Source organism: Bufo gargarizans, unplaced genomic scaffold (genome assembly GCF_014858855.1).
Source record: "Bufo gargarizans isolate SCDJY-AF-19 unplaced genomic scaffold, ASM1485885v1 original_scaffold_1365_pilon, whole genome shotgun sequence".
Classification (NCBI taxonomy): domain Eukaryota; kingdom Metazoa; phylum Chordata; class Amphibia; order Anura; family Bufonidae; genus Bufo; species Bufo gargarizans.
This window is the reverse complement of record NW_025334325.1, coordinates 101,342-118,364: the sequence shown is the minus strand read 5'-3', so window position 1 is coordinate 118,364 and position 17,023 is coordinate 101,342. Positions and strand designations below refer to the sequence as shown.

At 44.4% G+C, this 17,023-nt stretch overlaps 1 protein-coding gene across 1 annotated transcript in view; it reads right to left on the bottom strand.

Annotated features, from left to right (window-relative positions):
- LOC122923211 (isoleucine--tRNA ligase, mitochondrial-like) overlaps window positions 1-17,023 on the bottom strand; it is a 76,059-nt gene that overhangs the window by 39,904 nt on the left and 19,132 nt on the right. Inside the window, exon 12 of the mRNA XM_044273959.1 lies at window positions 14,370-14,530. Coding sequence (XP_044129894.1) covers window positions 14,370-14,530 — 161 coding nt within the window. The remainder of the gene's footprint in view (window positions 1-14,369; window positions 14,531-17,023) is intronic.

The following is a 17,023-nucleotide window of genomic DNA, read 5'->3' as shown; positions in this document are numbered from 1 at the left end:
AGTTAGGTGCAGGCTACTGCTCCCTGTTATCAGCCATTTGCGAGCCGATATCAGACCCAGCTATGGGATTCTGACCCTATCCTACCTCCATTAGGCATTTTTCTCTGTTATCAGCTCTTTCAGACGGTGCGAGCAAACGCTTCCTCTGCACAAGTCATACTGTAATGCTACCATCTTAAAGGGCCCCTATCTTACCTTTGTTTTCTCCCCAGCTGAACGCAAGCTGTTATTCCCAGTTATCGGCCATTTATTTGATTTTTGAGGAAGGCTGACTGTAAGGTTCTTTAACGGGACGCTTACTGGAAGTTCAGACGCAGCCCTGCCCCCCACGATCGATATTTTCTATGTGAGGCGGGTATTAGCAGCCAGCAAAGCTCCAGGCTGGGTGCAGCAAACCAGGGGTTAACACTCCCTGCTAAAGCTTGTGGTTCGCCGGATGCATAAGACACCGGCATCTCGGAGGCTCAAGTGTAAACTTGGCAATGCTGAAGGGACAGATGGTTAACCCTTCCCCTACTGCAACCCGGCGTGGGCTTTCTTTTCACTGAAGGCAGGGTGTTGGCAGTGTATTTGTAGTTGTTAACCCTTCGGCACGCAGGGTGTGACTTACTGGCCGTCCGGACTTGTGATCTGAAGTGTTCACTATTGATCTTGTTTTACAGGTGTGTCAACAAGCGGGACAAAGGCAGCGCGATCCGGCGGGCTACGACATCTACGCAGTGGGAGCAGACTGTAGTGTGTATCAGGTGTAACAGCAACTCCATGTGGACTGCTCAGGATTCCAGTGGAGATGCTGTTACTTTTGATGGGCACTTGCTGGTCATCAACGGGACCTTTTGAAGTGTTTCAGGGGCTAAGCACGGGGCACGCTGGGAGTTGTAGTTACACAACAGCCGGGCAGCTGGAAGACCACTGAGCGAATGCAAAGAGCACAACGTACAGGGAACACGTTCCAGTTGAGTAACCAGGAAGATGACCTATGAATTGACAGCCGCTTGGGTCACGTATGTGTCTGTCATTTCTGTAGGCCAAAATTCTGATTACCGTCCTCAGCGCTACATAACTGGGATTTGTACGTGCAGATTTATGCAGAGAATTTACGGCGGTATTTGCTAAAATAAATGATTTATTGTGAACCTGTATTACTGTAGTATATAACTGCTCAAAGTAATCATGGTGTGTAAATGCCACCAAGCACTTTGCCATTATCTGTACCTTCATGCAATTTTGCAGCAAATTAAATAAATGAATGAAAAGTTATGTTTGTGGCAAAAAATCTGATTCAAGTAAAGCCTGAGGTGCACAAATCCTCCTAAAAGAAAATGCATATTATATATACATGCACATAACAGGTTTCGGTTATACCCTCTATCTACCTCTAAGTGCGGGGCACTATCATCACTCCTAGGCAGCACGTGTTCTGTTTGACACCGATCTTTCCTTTACCCCCTATATTCAAAGGCTTGCCCGCTCATGCCGCCTGCACCTCAAAAACAACTCTAGAATCTGCCCCTTTTTAACTGTGGAAACAACAAAAACTCTCATTTGTTGCCCTGATCCTTTCCAGTCTTGTTTACTGTAACTAATTACTAATTAGCCTCCCAATCACTATACTCTCCCCTCTATCCTGAACGCAGCCGACAGGCTCATCTATCTGTCTAGCCGCTACTCAGATGCCGCCAACCTGCCTGTCGCTACTCCAATGCTTCTGCCCTGTGCCAGTCACTAATCCTATACCTCTGCCTTGTGCCAATCACTACTACAATATTTCCATGCTGTGCCAGTCATTGCACTGGTTGCCAATACATATCGGATTCAATTGAAACTTTTCATTCTCATCCACAAAGCTCTCCACAGTGCTGCACTCCTGCATCTCCTCCCTCATTTCTGTCTACCATCCTACCAATGCTCTACACACACAAAATAACTTACGACTGACATCCACCATAATTCGAACCTCTCATTCCCTTCTCCTGAGCTGCACCAGTTATCTGGAACACCCTGCCCAGGCAATTAGGTTAATTCACGAATTCCTCAGTTTTAGACGTTACCTAAAAACACATCTTTTTAGGGGGTGGTCTATCACATCCTCTAATCTAAATCATCACTCCCCCCCCCCCCCCCCCCCCACACACACACACACACACACTCCCCTTCAGCATCATTCTTCTAATTGTTGACTAGTTTGCTGCTATGTAAGGTATGACTGTTTGTACATGAACCCTCTGATTGTAAAGCGCTGGCGCTGCATAAATAAAGATTATTAATATAGGGTATGTTCACACAATGGTATTTTATGCAAATTTTGGAGAGTATTGTGATGTTTTCATTTGGAATCCATGATTAATGAAAATCTGCCCTAAAAATTCAAGCAAATTTCTGCAGCGAATTCCACATCAGGTTTTTTTCAACACGACTAGAAAATCATGTGAATGTAGACATACGGTATATTCATCAGGCCTAATTATACAAAAATACCTCTGTGATCCAGACGCCAGGAAACATTTGATTCAGCACGTGGTCTGATTAGCTGCAGGGGATAATTACAACAACAATATACAACCACTCATCTTTTTACTTAGTAAAATAAAGGCAACCCCTAAATAGGGGGCACATTGTATCCCAGATGGGAAAAAGGGTCGATAACATGTAGAAAAGTTCCTGTATTCCTCTATCCCCTGGAGTCAGTGGAGATTGCATGCGGTAGAGATGACAGTAAGAGACTGTGATTGGTACGAGAGGTGATAACATGAAGAAAAGCTCCTGTATATGCCTCTTCTGGAGGGTAACTGGAGGCTGTACACTGGGAGACATAACAGTATAGAGCTTTGATTGGTAAGAGCTCCTGTATATGCCTCTTCTGGAGGGTAACTGGAGGCTGTACACTGGGAGACATAACAGTATAGAGCTTTGATTGGTAAGAGCTCCTGTATATGCCTCTTCTGGAGGGTAACTGGAGGCTGTACACTGGGAGACATAACAGTATAGAGCTTTGATTGGTAAGAGAGGTGATAACATGAACAAAAGCTCCTGTATATGCTTCTTCTGAGGGTCACTGGAGGCTGCACATGGGAAGAGATTACATTACCAGGCTGTAAATGGTAAGAAGGGCAAGGATGAAAAGCTCTCGGATCCAGTCATAGGGTCACTGGAGGCTGTGCAGGGGGAGAGATAAGAGTAGCAGACTAGGATCTTTATTTGTGATGTACGATGCAGCTTCGCTGCGCCCTTACAGGACACAGAACCAGGAAGAAGACCTTTTCACGCTGCTCCTCAACAGTGAATACTATTTTGGTGTAATTGGTGCTAATGTATAATCTTTCTTGATGGTTTGGAAGTCCGCTAGTTCTTTCACAAAGCAGCCAATGTGAAGAAGCTGAGCTGCAGTGTAAATAACAGGGGAGGGAAAAAGCAGCAGCCAAAGCCTCTGATGAAACAGTAGGTGGATTTCAGACTCCAGTAGACAATGCAGTTAAGCTACAGCCACTAATCATTGCTGTTCTGTAATGGGCAAGAGCTAAAAAGCAGCCAAAATTTAGGGTAATAAATAGCAGTTCACCATAATGCACCAAGGCCTAGGAATGATAGTCCTTGGTTAGAGGGGTGGTAACATGAAGTAAAGCTCCTGTATATGCCTCTTCTGGTGGGTAACTGGAGGCTGTACAGTGGGAGACATAACAGTATCAAGCTTTGATTGGTAAGAGGGGTGATAACATGAAGAAAAGCTCCTGTATATATAATCACTAATCCAAAATAATGACTATTGGAACTCACAACTGTATTTTCCTCTGTGCCTAGCACACTGAGCAATCCATTTCTATGGGACCATGCAGGCATTCATTTTTGCTGCGGATTCACCTGCCCGATCTGCACATTTCAGCACAGGTCCTATTCTTGTCCGTATTTGCGGAAGAGAATAGCCCTTTCTACTGATGGGAGTGAGAAAAATACGTAATACAGACTGAGACTATACATATTTGGCAGATCCATTTTTTGCAGACCGAAATACAGACACAGCCTGGGGCCTTTAAAGGTATTTTGAAGAAGTTATAGACGAATCTCCTAGACCCGGCACAATTCCTTGCACGCCGAGTACCCAAATCACACAATCCAGTGAATCAGGACTAAATCCATCCATCTTATAGTTTAGCAGAATTGGTGCAATCATATACAGATCGGATAATCCCAGGTTTCTAGGACGCAAAATAATAAATCAAATAAATACTGGGGCCCATCTATCAAGTTTCATACTGTGGGACCCCCACTCCTACCTCCAGGACGGTCCCCCAAAGTGATCAGAGAGCAGCTGCGTATGCACAGCCACCCGCCACTCACCGCTATTGGAGTTACAAAAATAGCAGAGCTTAGTGCCATAGCGATGAATGGAGCGGTGGTTGTGTCTGCGAGGTGCACTCTCCATTCACCCCTATGGGACTTCTAAAAACAGCCGAGTATGCTCGGTTAGTTCCGCTTCAGAAGGAATGGGATGCAACAGCAGAAACTTATAAAGGGTTATTCAAGTTATATAATGCCCCCCCATATGGCTGGGCCCCTCACAGAGGTTGTACTTACCTCGCTCGCCGGCCCCGACGTCGCTTCTGATGACGGCACGGCCGTCGCTGCATCTCCCTGTCGCTCGGATGAGAATATCTGGCTTTGGGGGGGGCTGCTATTGGCTGAACCCCCCTTCTCCCACAGCCATATGGGGGGGGGGGGGGGGTATTATAGAACTTGGATTACTCAATTAAGTTTAACACTGATACATGTAAGGGAAAATACAAGTCACCCGTACATAGTAAATGGTAATACCCTGGGTAAGGCTACTTTCACACTAGCGTTCGATCGGATACGTTCTGAACGGATCCGATCATATTAATGCAGACGGAGGCTCCGTTCAGAACGGATCCGTCTGCATTATATTGGCATATAAAAGCTAAGTGTGAAAATAGCCTCAGACGGATCCGTCCAGACTTTCAATGTAAAGTCAATGGGGGACGGATCCGCTTGAAGATTGAGCCATATTGTGGCATCTTCAAACGGATCCGTCCCCATTGACTTACATTGTAAGTCTGGATGGATCCGCACGCCTCCGCGCGGCCAGGCGGACACCCGAACGCTGCAAGCAGCGTTCAAGTGTCCGCCTGCTGAGCGGAGGCTGAACGCCGCCAGACTGATGCAGTCTGAGCGGATCCGCATCCATTCAGACTGCATCAGGGCTGGACGGAAGCGTTCGGGTCCGCTCGTGAGCCCCTTCAAACGGAGCTCACGAGCGGACCGACGAACGCTAGTGTGAAAGTAGCCTAACACTGATATGGAAAAGGACTGAGGAATTTTAGCAACCAATGTTAGGCGGCTGCTTATGACTGCGCTAGATGACGGAGGAGTGAGAGTGGAGCTCCCGCTGTCAGACACCAGATAACAGCCTTTTTTCCTCATGGTCAAGACAAACAACAGGGAAAATAAACTGGGAGCATTCATTCTGACATGGAGAGGGATTAACTCCTTAAGGACACAGCCTTATTTCACCTTAAGGACCAGGCCATTTTTTGCAAATCTGACCAGTGTCACTTTAAGTGGTGATAACTTTAAAACGCTTTGACTTATCCAGGCCATTCTGAGACTGTTTATTCGTCACATATTGTACTTCGTGACAGTAGTAAAATGGAGTAAAAAATTATAATTTTTATTTATAAAAAAATACCAAAGTTTCAATTTCTCTACTTCTATAATACATAGTAATACCTACAAAAATAGTTATTACTTTACATTCCCCATATGTCTACTTTATGTTAGGATCATTTTGGGAATGACATTTTATTTTTGGGGGACGATACAAGGCTTAGAAGTTTAGAAGTAAATCCTGAAATTTCTCAGAAATTTTCAAAAGCCAACTTTTTAAGGACCAGTTCAGGCCTGAAGTCACTTTGTGAGGCTTACATAATAAAAACCATCCAAAAATGACCCCATTCTATTAACTACACCCCTCAAGGTATTCAAAACTGATTTTAAAAACGTTGTTAACCCTTTAGGTGTTCCACAAGAATAATGGAAAATAGATATACAATTTAAAAATTTCACTTTTTTGGCAGATTTTTCATTTTAATATTTTTTTTTCCAGTTACAAAGCAAGGGTTAACAGCCAAACAAAACTCAATATTTACGGCCCCGATTCTGTAGTTTACAGAAACACCCCATATGTGGTCGTAAATTGCTGTACAGGCACACGGCAGGGCGCAGAAGGAAAGGAATGCCATACGGTTTTTGGAAGGCAGATTTTGCTAGACAGTTTTTTTTTTTACACCATGTCCCATTTGAAGCCCCCCTGATGCACCCCTAGAGTATAAACTCCAAAAAAGTGACCCCATTTTAGAAACTACGGAATAGGGTGGAACTTTTGTTGGTACTAGTTTAGGGTACATATGATTTTTGGTTGCTCTATATTACACTTTTTGTGAGGCAAGGTAACAAGAAATAGCTGTTTTGGCACAGTTTTTTTGTTATTTACAACATTCATCTGACAGGTTAGATCATGTGCTATTTTTATAGACCAGGTTGTCACGGACGCGGCGATACCCAATATATATACAATTTTGTTTTATTTATTTACACAATGATTTCATTTTTGAAACAAAAAAAAACATGTTTTAGTGTCTCCATAGTCTGAGAGCCATAGTTTTTTCAGTTTTTGGGCGATTATCTTAGGTAGGGTCTGATTTTTTGCAGGATGAGATGACGGTTTGATTGGCACTATTTTGGGGTGCATATGACTTTTTGATCGCTTGCTATTACACTTTTTGTGATGTAAGATGACAAAAAAATGCCTTTTTACAGCATTTTTATTTTTTTACGGTGTTCACCTAGGGGTTTGGTCATGTGATATTTTTATAGAGTAACTTATTAAGGACGCGGCGATACCCAATATGTATACTTTTTTTTATTTATGCAAGTTTTACACAATAATATTTTTGAAACAAAAAAATAATAATCATGTTTTAGTGTCTCCATATTCTGAGAGCCATAGTGTTTTCAGTTTTTGGGCGATTATCTTAGGTAGAGTCTCATTTTTTGCGGGATGAGATGACGATTTGATTGGCACTATTTTGGGGTGCATATGACTTTTTGATCGCTTGCTATTAGACTTTTTGAGATGTAAGGTGACAAAAAATTGTTTATTTAGCACAGTTTTTATTTTTTACGGTGTTCATCTGTTGGGGTTAGGTCATATTTTTATAGAGCCGTTCGATACGGACGCGGCGATACCAAATATGTATACTTTTTTTTAAATGTATGTAAGTTTTACACAATAGCAGCTTTTTTAAAACAAGAAAAAATTATGTTTTAGAGTCTCCATATTCTGAGCCATAGTTTTTTTTATTTTTTGGGCGATTGTCTTAGGTAGGGGCTCTTTTTTTGAGGGATGAGGTGACGGTTAGATTGGTACTATTTTAGTGGGCGTACGCCGTTTTGATCGCTTGCTGTTGTACTTTTTGTGATGTAAGGTGACCAAAAAATGGTTTATTTAGCCCCTTTTATTTTCTCTTTTTTTACGGTGTTCACCTGAGGGGTTAGGTCATGTAATATGTTTATAGAGCCGGTCGATACGCACGCGGCGATACCCAATATGTCTATTTTTTTCTCCCCTATTTTGTTTTTTTACTTTATTTGGGGAAAATGACGTTTTTGTTTATTTTTACTTGAAACTTAACATTTTGGGGGGTGAAAACTTTATTTTTTGTCCCACTTTGGGACTTGAACTTTTGGGGGTCTGATCCTTTACAATGCATTCCAATACTTCTGTATTGGAATGCATTGGCTGTATGAGTAATACTGTGTGTATTACTCATAGAGCTTCCGGCCTGTGAGATCCAGGGGACTGGATCTCACAGGCTTGTCACCAGAAGGCAGCGCAGATGCCTCAGGAAGGCATTGCGCTGCCTTCCATGCCATCGGGTCCCCCCTACAGCCCCACGGGGACCCGATGGCACCACCTCCGCCCGCACAATAAAAAGCCGCAAACCGCAGGTCTGAATTGCAGCGATCGCCGACATGGGGAAGCCCCCCTGATGCACCCCTAGAGTAGAAACTCCATAAAAGTGACCCCATCTAAGAAACTACACCCCTCAAGGTATTCAAAATTGATTTTACAAACGTCGTTAACCCTTTAGGTGTTCCACAAGAATTAATGGAAAATGGGAGATACAATTTTAAAATTTCACTTTTTTGGCAGATTTTCCTTTTTTTTTTCCCCAGTTACAAAGCAAGGGTTAACAGCCAAACAAAACTCAATATTTATGGCCCCGATTCTGTAGTTTACAGAAACACCCCATATGTGGTCGTAAACTGCTGTACGGGCACACGGCAGGGCGCAGAAGGAAAGGAATGCCATACGGTTTTTGGAAGGCAGATTTTGCTTGACTGTTTTTTTTTTTTGTTTTTTTTACACCATGTCCCATTTGAAGCCCCCCTGATGCACCCCTAGAGTACTATGTGACCGTCTCAGTTATGCCGACACTGCTGCCATCTTGGCCGATGCGACGAGAAAACCAACTACACCTTGGAGGGGTCGTAATTGTCATTTTGCCAGGACTTCACTTCTTCCACCCTTCAGAAAAGGAGGATCCTCAACACTTTGACTGAAGAACATAGATCTAAAAGAATTCCCTACTGCTGACTCTTTCCTTTTGGGCTCCTGATTTCCTATGACGTGAAGAAACTCACTAACAGATCTCCTGAGGACCTTCCATTCGTCGAGTGCAGATGACTTCCCATGCCTGCCTCCGCTGCAGACTTGGTCTCAGGTTACGAAATCAATATCTCTCAAGATCAAGGTGTCAGTGAGGTCTTCTCACCCCTTTACTAAGGAACTAGTATTCTTATCTATTGCTAAATTCTCAGCACATGTTCCTTCATTTCATTTTGCATCTTGACCAGATAACGTGACCTTCATTTTCCAGTGTCCACATTAGTTTGGAGACGCTGAACTCTGCATTATATTAGACTACATTACTATGGTCACACATTAGAGTTCACACCTACTTTAGGCATTGTAATTCCTATCTATTTTTGTACTATGCAGCAATGTTATATCTGGCAGTCGTTCCCGGTTAGGATTTACATTGCCGCTCCCGCCCTTCCCTACATCAATCTTCAGTAACATGGTGTTTTCACTTTTATTGACTCCATGATCGACCCTGGGGGTCAGTTCCCGATCCTTAAAAGGGTCAGCAGATTTGTACCTATGACACTGGCTGACCTGTTACATGTGCACTTGGCAGCTGAAGGCATCTGTGTTGGTCCCATGTTCATATGTGCCCGCATTGCTGAGAAAACGGAAGTTTTAATATATGCAAATGAGCCTCTAGGAGCTACGGGGGCGTTGCCATTACACCTAGAGGCTCAGCTCTCTCTGCAACTCTGCATCATCACTCCTGACCCTGTCAAATAAATTACAGAGAGCGGGGCAGTTGCAGGCAGAGCAGAGCCTCTAGGTCGTTGCTCCGAAAGGCTCATTTACATAAATTAAAACATGATTTTTCTCAGCAGTGCGGGCACATATGAACATGCGACCAACGCAGATGCCTTCAGCTGCCAAGCGCACATGTAACACCTCAGCCAGTGTCATAGGTACAAAGCTGCTGACAGATGCTCTTAGGTCGCACTAAATTGACTAACTTATATGCGCCAAACACTCCCACTATCTACTGGCTTAAAGATGTCGTCAATAAGATATCGCTGTTTGGGGAGGGACTGTTACCGGTGGGAACTAATCTAAATATTATGCTTAAAGGGGTTCTCTCATGAATAATGTAAAAAATGAAAGTGACTACTGATTCTGTTCTCACATCTCTTGTCCTCACCTTGGTCTGTGTATCGTTTTGCTCCTTGCCGCCTGCCCCAACATCAGATCTGCTACTTGGATTACGCATGTAAACAGCCTGCCCTGACCTCGGACAGCATTCAGATTATGCCTTTTGCCAAACCTCTGGGTGCTTCGCACCGGTGTATCTGACCCCCGTGGGTCAGCCGCCAACTACACCAGGACTACTCCAGGATGTAGTGGCCTGGTTGATTCCCTGCAGCGAAGTCCAGATCTTTGCACACGGGTTAAAAGGTGAAAATCAGGGAACTGCACAGAGCCTTCCATTGCACAGCGGCTGTGCTTGGTAAGTGAATGCACAGAAGTGAATGAGGCAGAGCTTCCATACCAAGCACCAATGTACGGCAATGTGCTCTGTAAGCACGGAGAAGGCTGCAGCACTCACAAGAGCGCCACTGCCTCCTCAGCTGATCAGCAGGGGTCCCGGGTGTTGGATCCCCACTGATCAGATACTGATGACCTATCCTGAGGATAGGACCCTCTTCTGTTAGCGGAGGTGGAGGGAGGGCCTCTACCTTAGGAGGACCTGTTTTGTGCAATGTTTTCATTGAGATCTGTGTAATGCTTTGTTTCTCCTGTGGAGGAGCAGTGGATGAACTGAACACTTTCTGCTGGGCTCCTTTACAGATTACAATAGTGGAGGGTCACAGCTGATGTAGACACATGTGGGGATCAATGTACCGTATCACCTCTTGTCGCAGTTCCTTATTAGTTCCAAAGTGGGCGCTGTCTGCATCTTTTCTTACTAATGTCTGCAATTATTGATTTCAAATTGAAATCCTAATGTAAATTCATCTCATTCTGAGTGGTTTATGCATTATTTAGTCAGGCCATGAGACTAGGAGACATCTCCCTAATGATCTGAAGGAGGCTCGGAGTACTGACGCATTTTCCCAGCATCCTTTGAGAGGACAATGAGAAAACATCTTCTAGCGCGGCCATGCAGAGCCCATGGGACTGGGCCATCTCCATCAGTCCCAGGGATGAAGGAAGCAGAAGTGCGACTGCTTCTCCATTCATACAGTTTTTTTTTTTTTTTTTATCATGATGTGGGGGTCCTAGCAGGTGAATCCCTACTGATGAGACACCCTATCAATATGTGATGTGTTTAAAGATATGGAAATCCCCTTTAATGGTTGCCACTTAGAGGATGGTAGAATACAAAAAATATTCCCACATCATCTTCGGGTGACCCAGACTGGTCTGTTATCTGGCCCCTGCTGGATTTCACTGGTGCTGGATTACGTATTGTACTGTGAGCCAGAGAATGCACTTTACTGTGCACACGATCGGACCACATCGCCTATAAATTCCTGTCGGGTGACAATCTATTTCTGCTGGCGTCTCACCATCGGTGCTCAACCTTCACCTATGTTTGTACAAGGCATTGCTTCCGGAGAAGCAAGCAAATCAGTAGCGGGACAGAATAAGGCGTGACCCCATACAAAAGGGAAGAAGAGAGGCTCCAGGGCACTAGAGCAAATTTGCAAGTCAAAAATGCTGCACGTTATGTGGTTGAAGGGGCTATCCGGCTGAGCAGCAATTCTCTTCATGCTGGGGATCCGTAATTTAGCCTCCATTTTCTCATACTGACACATAATACAAGACAAGGGAAATCTGCAGGTCACAAAATAGCATGCCCAGGCAAATTTCTCCTCTCCCGAGGGTCCAACTGCTCCAGTCCCTTGTCCCTCCTCACCAGCATGTCTGAAGTAAGGAGGAGTGGAAAGGAATGGTGGTCGAGCGAATGTGCTGCCATACCATATAGCCCTATTGAGGGTCCACACGTAGCAGAAGAAATCTCAGGCAGACTTCGCTGCAAACCGGTGACAAACTGCGTGTGTTATGGATTGCGCTGCAAAATCACTGCAGATTTCAACTGTATACATTGAAGGGGTGAAAACCCCCAACATAATTTACGTGCCAAGGACATGAAAATCTGCAGCATCCTCAATTTTCCAGGCAAATGTTTATGCTGTGTGTGAAACAGGGTTTCCAAGCCCCATCCACATGTACTATATTGTAATCCGTGCGGATCTACGATGCAGGATCCAAACTGCCTAATAATACCGACCATCACTTTAAAACCGCCCCTTAGTTGTAATTCGGAGACATGACGATGTTTGCAGCCTAAGCCCAGAGCTGGTGAGGCGTCCACTGAGGACTGTCCCCACATTTCGGATACTGTGGACCTCCAAAGTCACGTTGCACATTCTCCGTTATTTTGCCGATGGAAGTGATATAGCATAAAACGGCTATGAATAATGTCATCCACGCTAAATTGCCAGCAACACAGCAGTGCCCACAACATAGCTACTGCTAAGACAGAGACGGCATGCGCCAGCTAGAGAATGGCAAATACACATGGCGGCCAGAGAAGTGTCCATACAAATATAGCAGTCACTGCTCTCATATACAGGCAATTTCAGCAGAAAAGACTGCAGATGTGTTAACTATACCAAAAACAAAAGGCCCAACTCCGCAATATACCGGTAACTACCATGTATTGCCAAGTACACACATGCCTGTGGTATAAAATGTATACAAATACCTATAAAGAACTACCAGACCGGATGGAATCAATATTATATATATTTTTTTTTTAATTCATAAGAAAAATCACAATAAAACAAGTGCAGGGAAAGGGCGACATCGACCAGAGGGGGGCACAATGGTACTAATTCATACTGCTCCAGCATTCAATGAAAAATAAAGTGCAAGTGCAAATACAAACAGTGCTACAAATTACAGAGGCAGAATCAGTTACCCATAATGTGCCTTCTCCGGGATGGCGCCATGGCACGTTATGGGTAATTGATTCTGCCTTTGTAATTTGTAGCACTGTTTGTGTTTGCACTTGCACTTTATTTTTCATTGAATGCTGGAGCAGTATGAATTAGTACCATTGTGCCCCCCTCTGGTTGATGTCGCCTTTTCCCTGCACTTGTTTTATTGTGATTTTTTTTTAATGAATTAAAAAAAAAAATATATACCCGGACAGCGCTAGAAATCCGGGGCTGTCGTACCGGGACAGCGCTAGAAATCCGGGGCTGTCGTACCGGGACAGCGCTAGAAATCCGGGGCTGTCGTACCGGGACAGCGCTAGAAATCCGGGGCTGTCGTACCGGGACAGCGCTAGAAATCCGGGGCTGTCGTACCGGGACAGCGCTAGAAATCCGGGGCTGTCGTACCGGGACAGCGCTAGAAATCCGGGGCTGTCGTACCGGGACAGCGCTAGAAATCCGGGGCTGTCAGGGAGAAGTGGTCCTGAGAGGTAGGCCTTTTAACTGATGCACAGTGGTCGGAAGTACTGTCTAAGGGTCCCTTGTTATCACTGTGTGAGACGCATAGACTTTAACAGCTGTACCTAATACATAGGGTATATAGGACACCCGTGTTCCTACATAAGCTGGGTATACGTACCACGTCTAACTGACCTAAATGTGATATTCCTGAAGCGCACATACTCCACATGTTTTGGGAATGCACTGCCATAGGCCCTTTTTGGCGAATAGTACTAGATATTATCTTTAAGGTATAAAAACTAAACTTCCAGCCGAACTGTTAATATGTATACTGGGCCTGTTACAAGACGATTCCACAGAGGATATTAGTATTGGTATAAGTAGATTATTATATCAGGCTAGGAAATGAATAGCCAAATATTGGATAAGCACGACAGTACCGACTAAAGAGGAGTACATTGCACGTATGGATGGTATAATTGGACTAGAGAGTGGAGTGTATTATAAAAGAGGAACAATTAAAAGGTTTGACTCTATCCGGGGACCATGGTTACGAACGCCAGGAGGTGAATGTCTGACAAACGGTCAGGAAAACTGAGGCAGCTGGCAATGCTCCCATCCAGGTCAGAGACTGAACGGACGGGAGGGAGGGCACGTGCAGAGTTCTCCCACTGAAGTATTTAGGAGTTGTGCCTAAAAATGATTGCACTAAAATGTTTACCAGAAATTACCAAGTCAAAATACACCAGAAAATATATGAAATGAGGGAGGCCAACCATGAGGGGAGTAAAACCCCATGCTCTGGCCAGTACAGGAGGCCTTATACAGAATACCCATACTAAGATCTCCATGCAAACATGGCTGTTTTCTTCCGTACATTTGGTCACACTTGTCCACAGGCAATGTGCAATATTGCAGCAAAGCTCTGCCAACTTAAACAGAGCTGAACTGCAATACCAGACGCAACCTGTAGACAGGTGTGGCACTATTTCAAGTAGCAAATACTTGTGTTTCTCAAATCCTGTAAACCCTTTTAAACAGAGCATAAGAGCGGGATATTCCTAGTGAGACACCCCCTTCTATTCTCTACAGCAGTGGTCTCCAACCGGTGGCTGTCCAGCTATTGGAAAACTACAACTCCCAGCAGGCCTTGACAAGTTGGAGACCACTGTATCTACAGTCTGAAACAGTCTGCACATTTTTAGCAGAAATATTTCACTCCAGTGGCTATAAGCTGAATCTCGTACCTGTTGATGAGAGCTTCTCGTGTCTCCTTATGATAGAAGACAGGAATAGGGACACCCCAGCTCCGCTGCCTTGATATGCACCAGTATGTGCGGCGGCCTAGCATCTCAATCATCCTGCTGGAGGCTGACGCCGGGGTAAACTTCACTTTTTTTAGAACTTCCTGCAAATAAGTGAACACATATCAATGCAAGGGCAATGGTGATGTGTGCACAAAGTGGTGAAATAAGAGGCAAAAGATTACATTAAAGGGAACCTGTCAGCTCCAAAACACCCCCAAACTAGAATAAGCAGAGTATGGTGTAAGAGATGCAGAGTCCGTTCACGTAATTTTTATCTTCATACTCACTTGCATTCTGATGCTGAGCGCCAGCAGTAAAACGGATTGAGGACTCCTCTTCGAGTCTGCTCCATTATGTGTGGGAGCGCAGGAGTCCTCTCAATGCATTTTACTGCTGGTTTGTGGGAAGACCGCGTCAGAACACGAGTATGAAGATAAAAATTACTTTACCGGAATCAGAGTCACTTACACTATACACCACTTACTCTAGTTAGAAGGGCGTTTCCGAGCTCATAGATTCCTTTTAAAACCAAAATCTGATGATTCTTCAGGCTGCTGCCACATTTTGCACGTTGAACAACATAAGAATGGTTCCAAAAGTTGAATTGTAAGGCTCTTTTCACAATCATTTTTTATTTTTATTTGTGCCAAGGCTGTAGTATTTTCAGTAGCAAGAATAGCGTAGTCTGCAGAGCTTTTCTAGCTCTCAAAAACACCACCGGTATCATGACAGACCCTACAGCCTGTTAATGGGATCTATCTGAAAATTGATCTGACATTGCGGTCAAGGTTGTGTTTTTTTTTTTTCCCGGGTAGCTACCACCGATTGAAACCAGTATTTCGCTATTAGCTTCCTGGCCTAATATAATAAGTGACGAATACCAATACAGATCCTTATAAGATAGTATTTTCCTGTAGGGTTGTAGCGGGTATCGAATTATCGATACCCAATCAATACTTTTGTACCGGTATCGATTCGATACTGGGATTTGACATTTACCGATACTAGGCTGCGCTACTGCGTAGCCTAGTATCAGAGAACATGGCGCACGCTGCTCCCAGCGTGCGCCATGTTCTCCTCAGCAGCACAGGGGAGAAGCAGTCCCTCCTCCTCCCCCGTACGGCTGCCAATAAGAAGGGAGAGGGACGGAGGAGGGCTGTGGTCACTACGCCACCAATGAAGATAAGTAACCTTTTAATACAAATACAGGAGGCGGGTGCTGGCGGCAGAATAACATAGCCGTCACCCGACCTCTATGACAGGGCGCTGCGTTCCGCAGGTGCGGCACCTGAAGGATTAACTGACGCGGAACGCAGCACCCTGTCATAAGGGTCGGGTGCCGGCTATGTGATTCTGCCATCAGCACCCGCCTCCTGTATTTGTATTAAAAGGTTACTTATCTTCATTGGTGGCGCAGTGCCCCCCCCTTCCCCCAGTACTAAAAAACTGCGCTGCGCCCCCTCAACCCCCGCAGTATTAAAAAGTCATTGGTGGCGCAGTGGCCACAGGGTTCCCTCCCCTCCTCCTCATTGGTGGTGCAGTAGCAGCTTCTGATCGGAGCCCCAGCAGTGTAAGCCAGGGGCTCCGATCGGTTGCACTATGCACAGGGCAGCAGGGAGAGTGTGAAGAGGACAAGGGATGAAAAGATCCCAGGTTCTAGCCCCTAAGGGGGAAATAGTTATTAAATAAAAAGTAAAAGTATAAATCACCCCCTTTCCCAATTTTACAGATAAAATATATAAACAATAAAATATTACATATTGCCACGCCCAAAAAAGTGCGAACTATTAAAATAAAATAAATCTCCTATGCGGTGAACGCCGTAACAGAAAAAAAATTAACTGCGCAATTTGCCATTTTTTTTGTCGCCTTGTTCCCCCAAAAACATAGAATCGGACTGTTCAATTATGGGCCGGACGTTCCATAAAATGCGGAATGCACTCTGCTTTTTTGGTGTGTTATTTTTTTCGTGTGGTATCGAGTATTGCAATACTTTTTTATGGTATCGAAATCTAATCAAAATTTTATTATCGCAACAATCCTATTTTCCTGTAGGATTTCCAAGGGACATAGAGACAGTTCAGCAAAAAGCCGAATACCATATACCCAATATATAAAATCAAGCATGACTAATCATAAGAGACAAATACTAGAGCACTCCTACAGCATATGAAGATGATCAGCGTCTGGTAGATCACATTTGGGGGAATTACAGCTATCCCTGACCCCAAAATGATGAAAGAACAGTCAGGCAGTTTATAGACTCGATAAATCAATAACATAAAGCTGTCAGTATAAGGCCTCATGCACACGACCGTTATGTGTTTTGCGGTCCGCAAATTGTGGATCCGCAAAACACAGATGGCGTCTGTGTGCGTTCCGCAAATTGCGGAACAGCGCAGACAGCCATTAATAAAACTGCATATTCTTATCCGCAAAACAGACAAGAATAGAACAAGTTATATTTCTTTTGCGGACCACGGAACGGAGCAACGGATATGGACAGCACACGAAGTGCTGCCCGCATCTTTTGCCGCCCTATTGAAGTGAATGGGTCCGCATCCAAGCTGCAAATACTGCGGCTCGGATGCAGA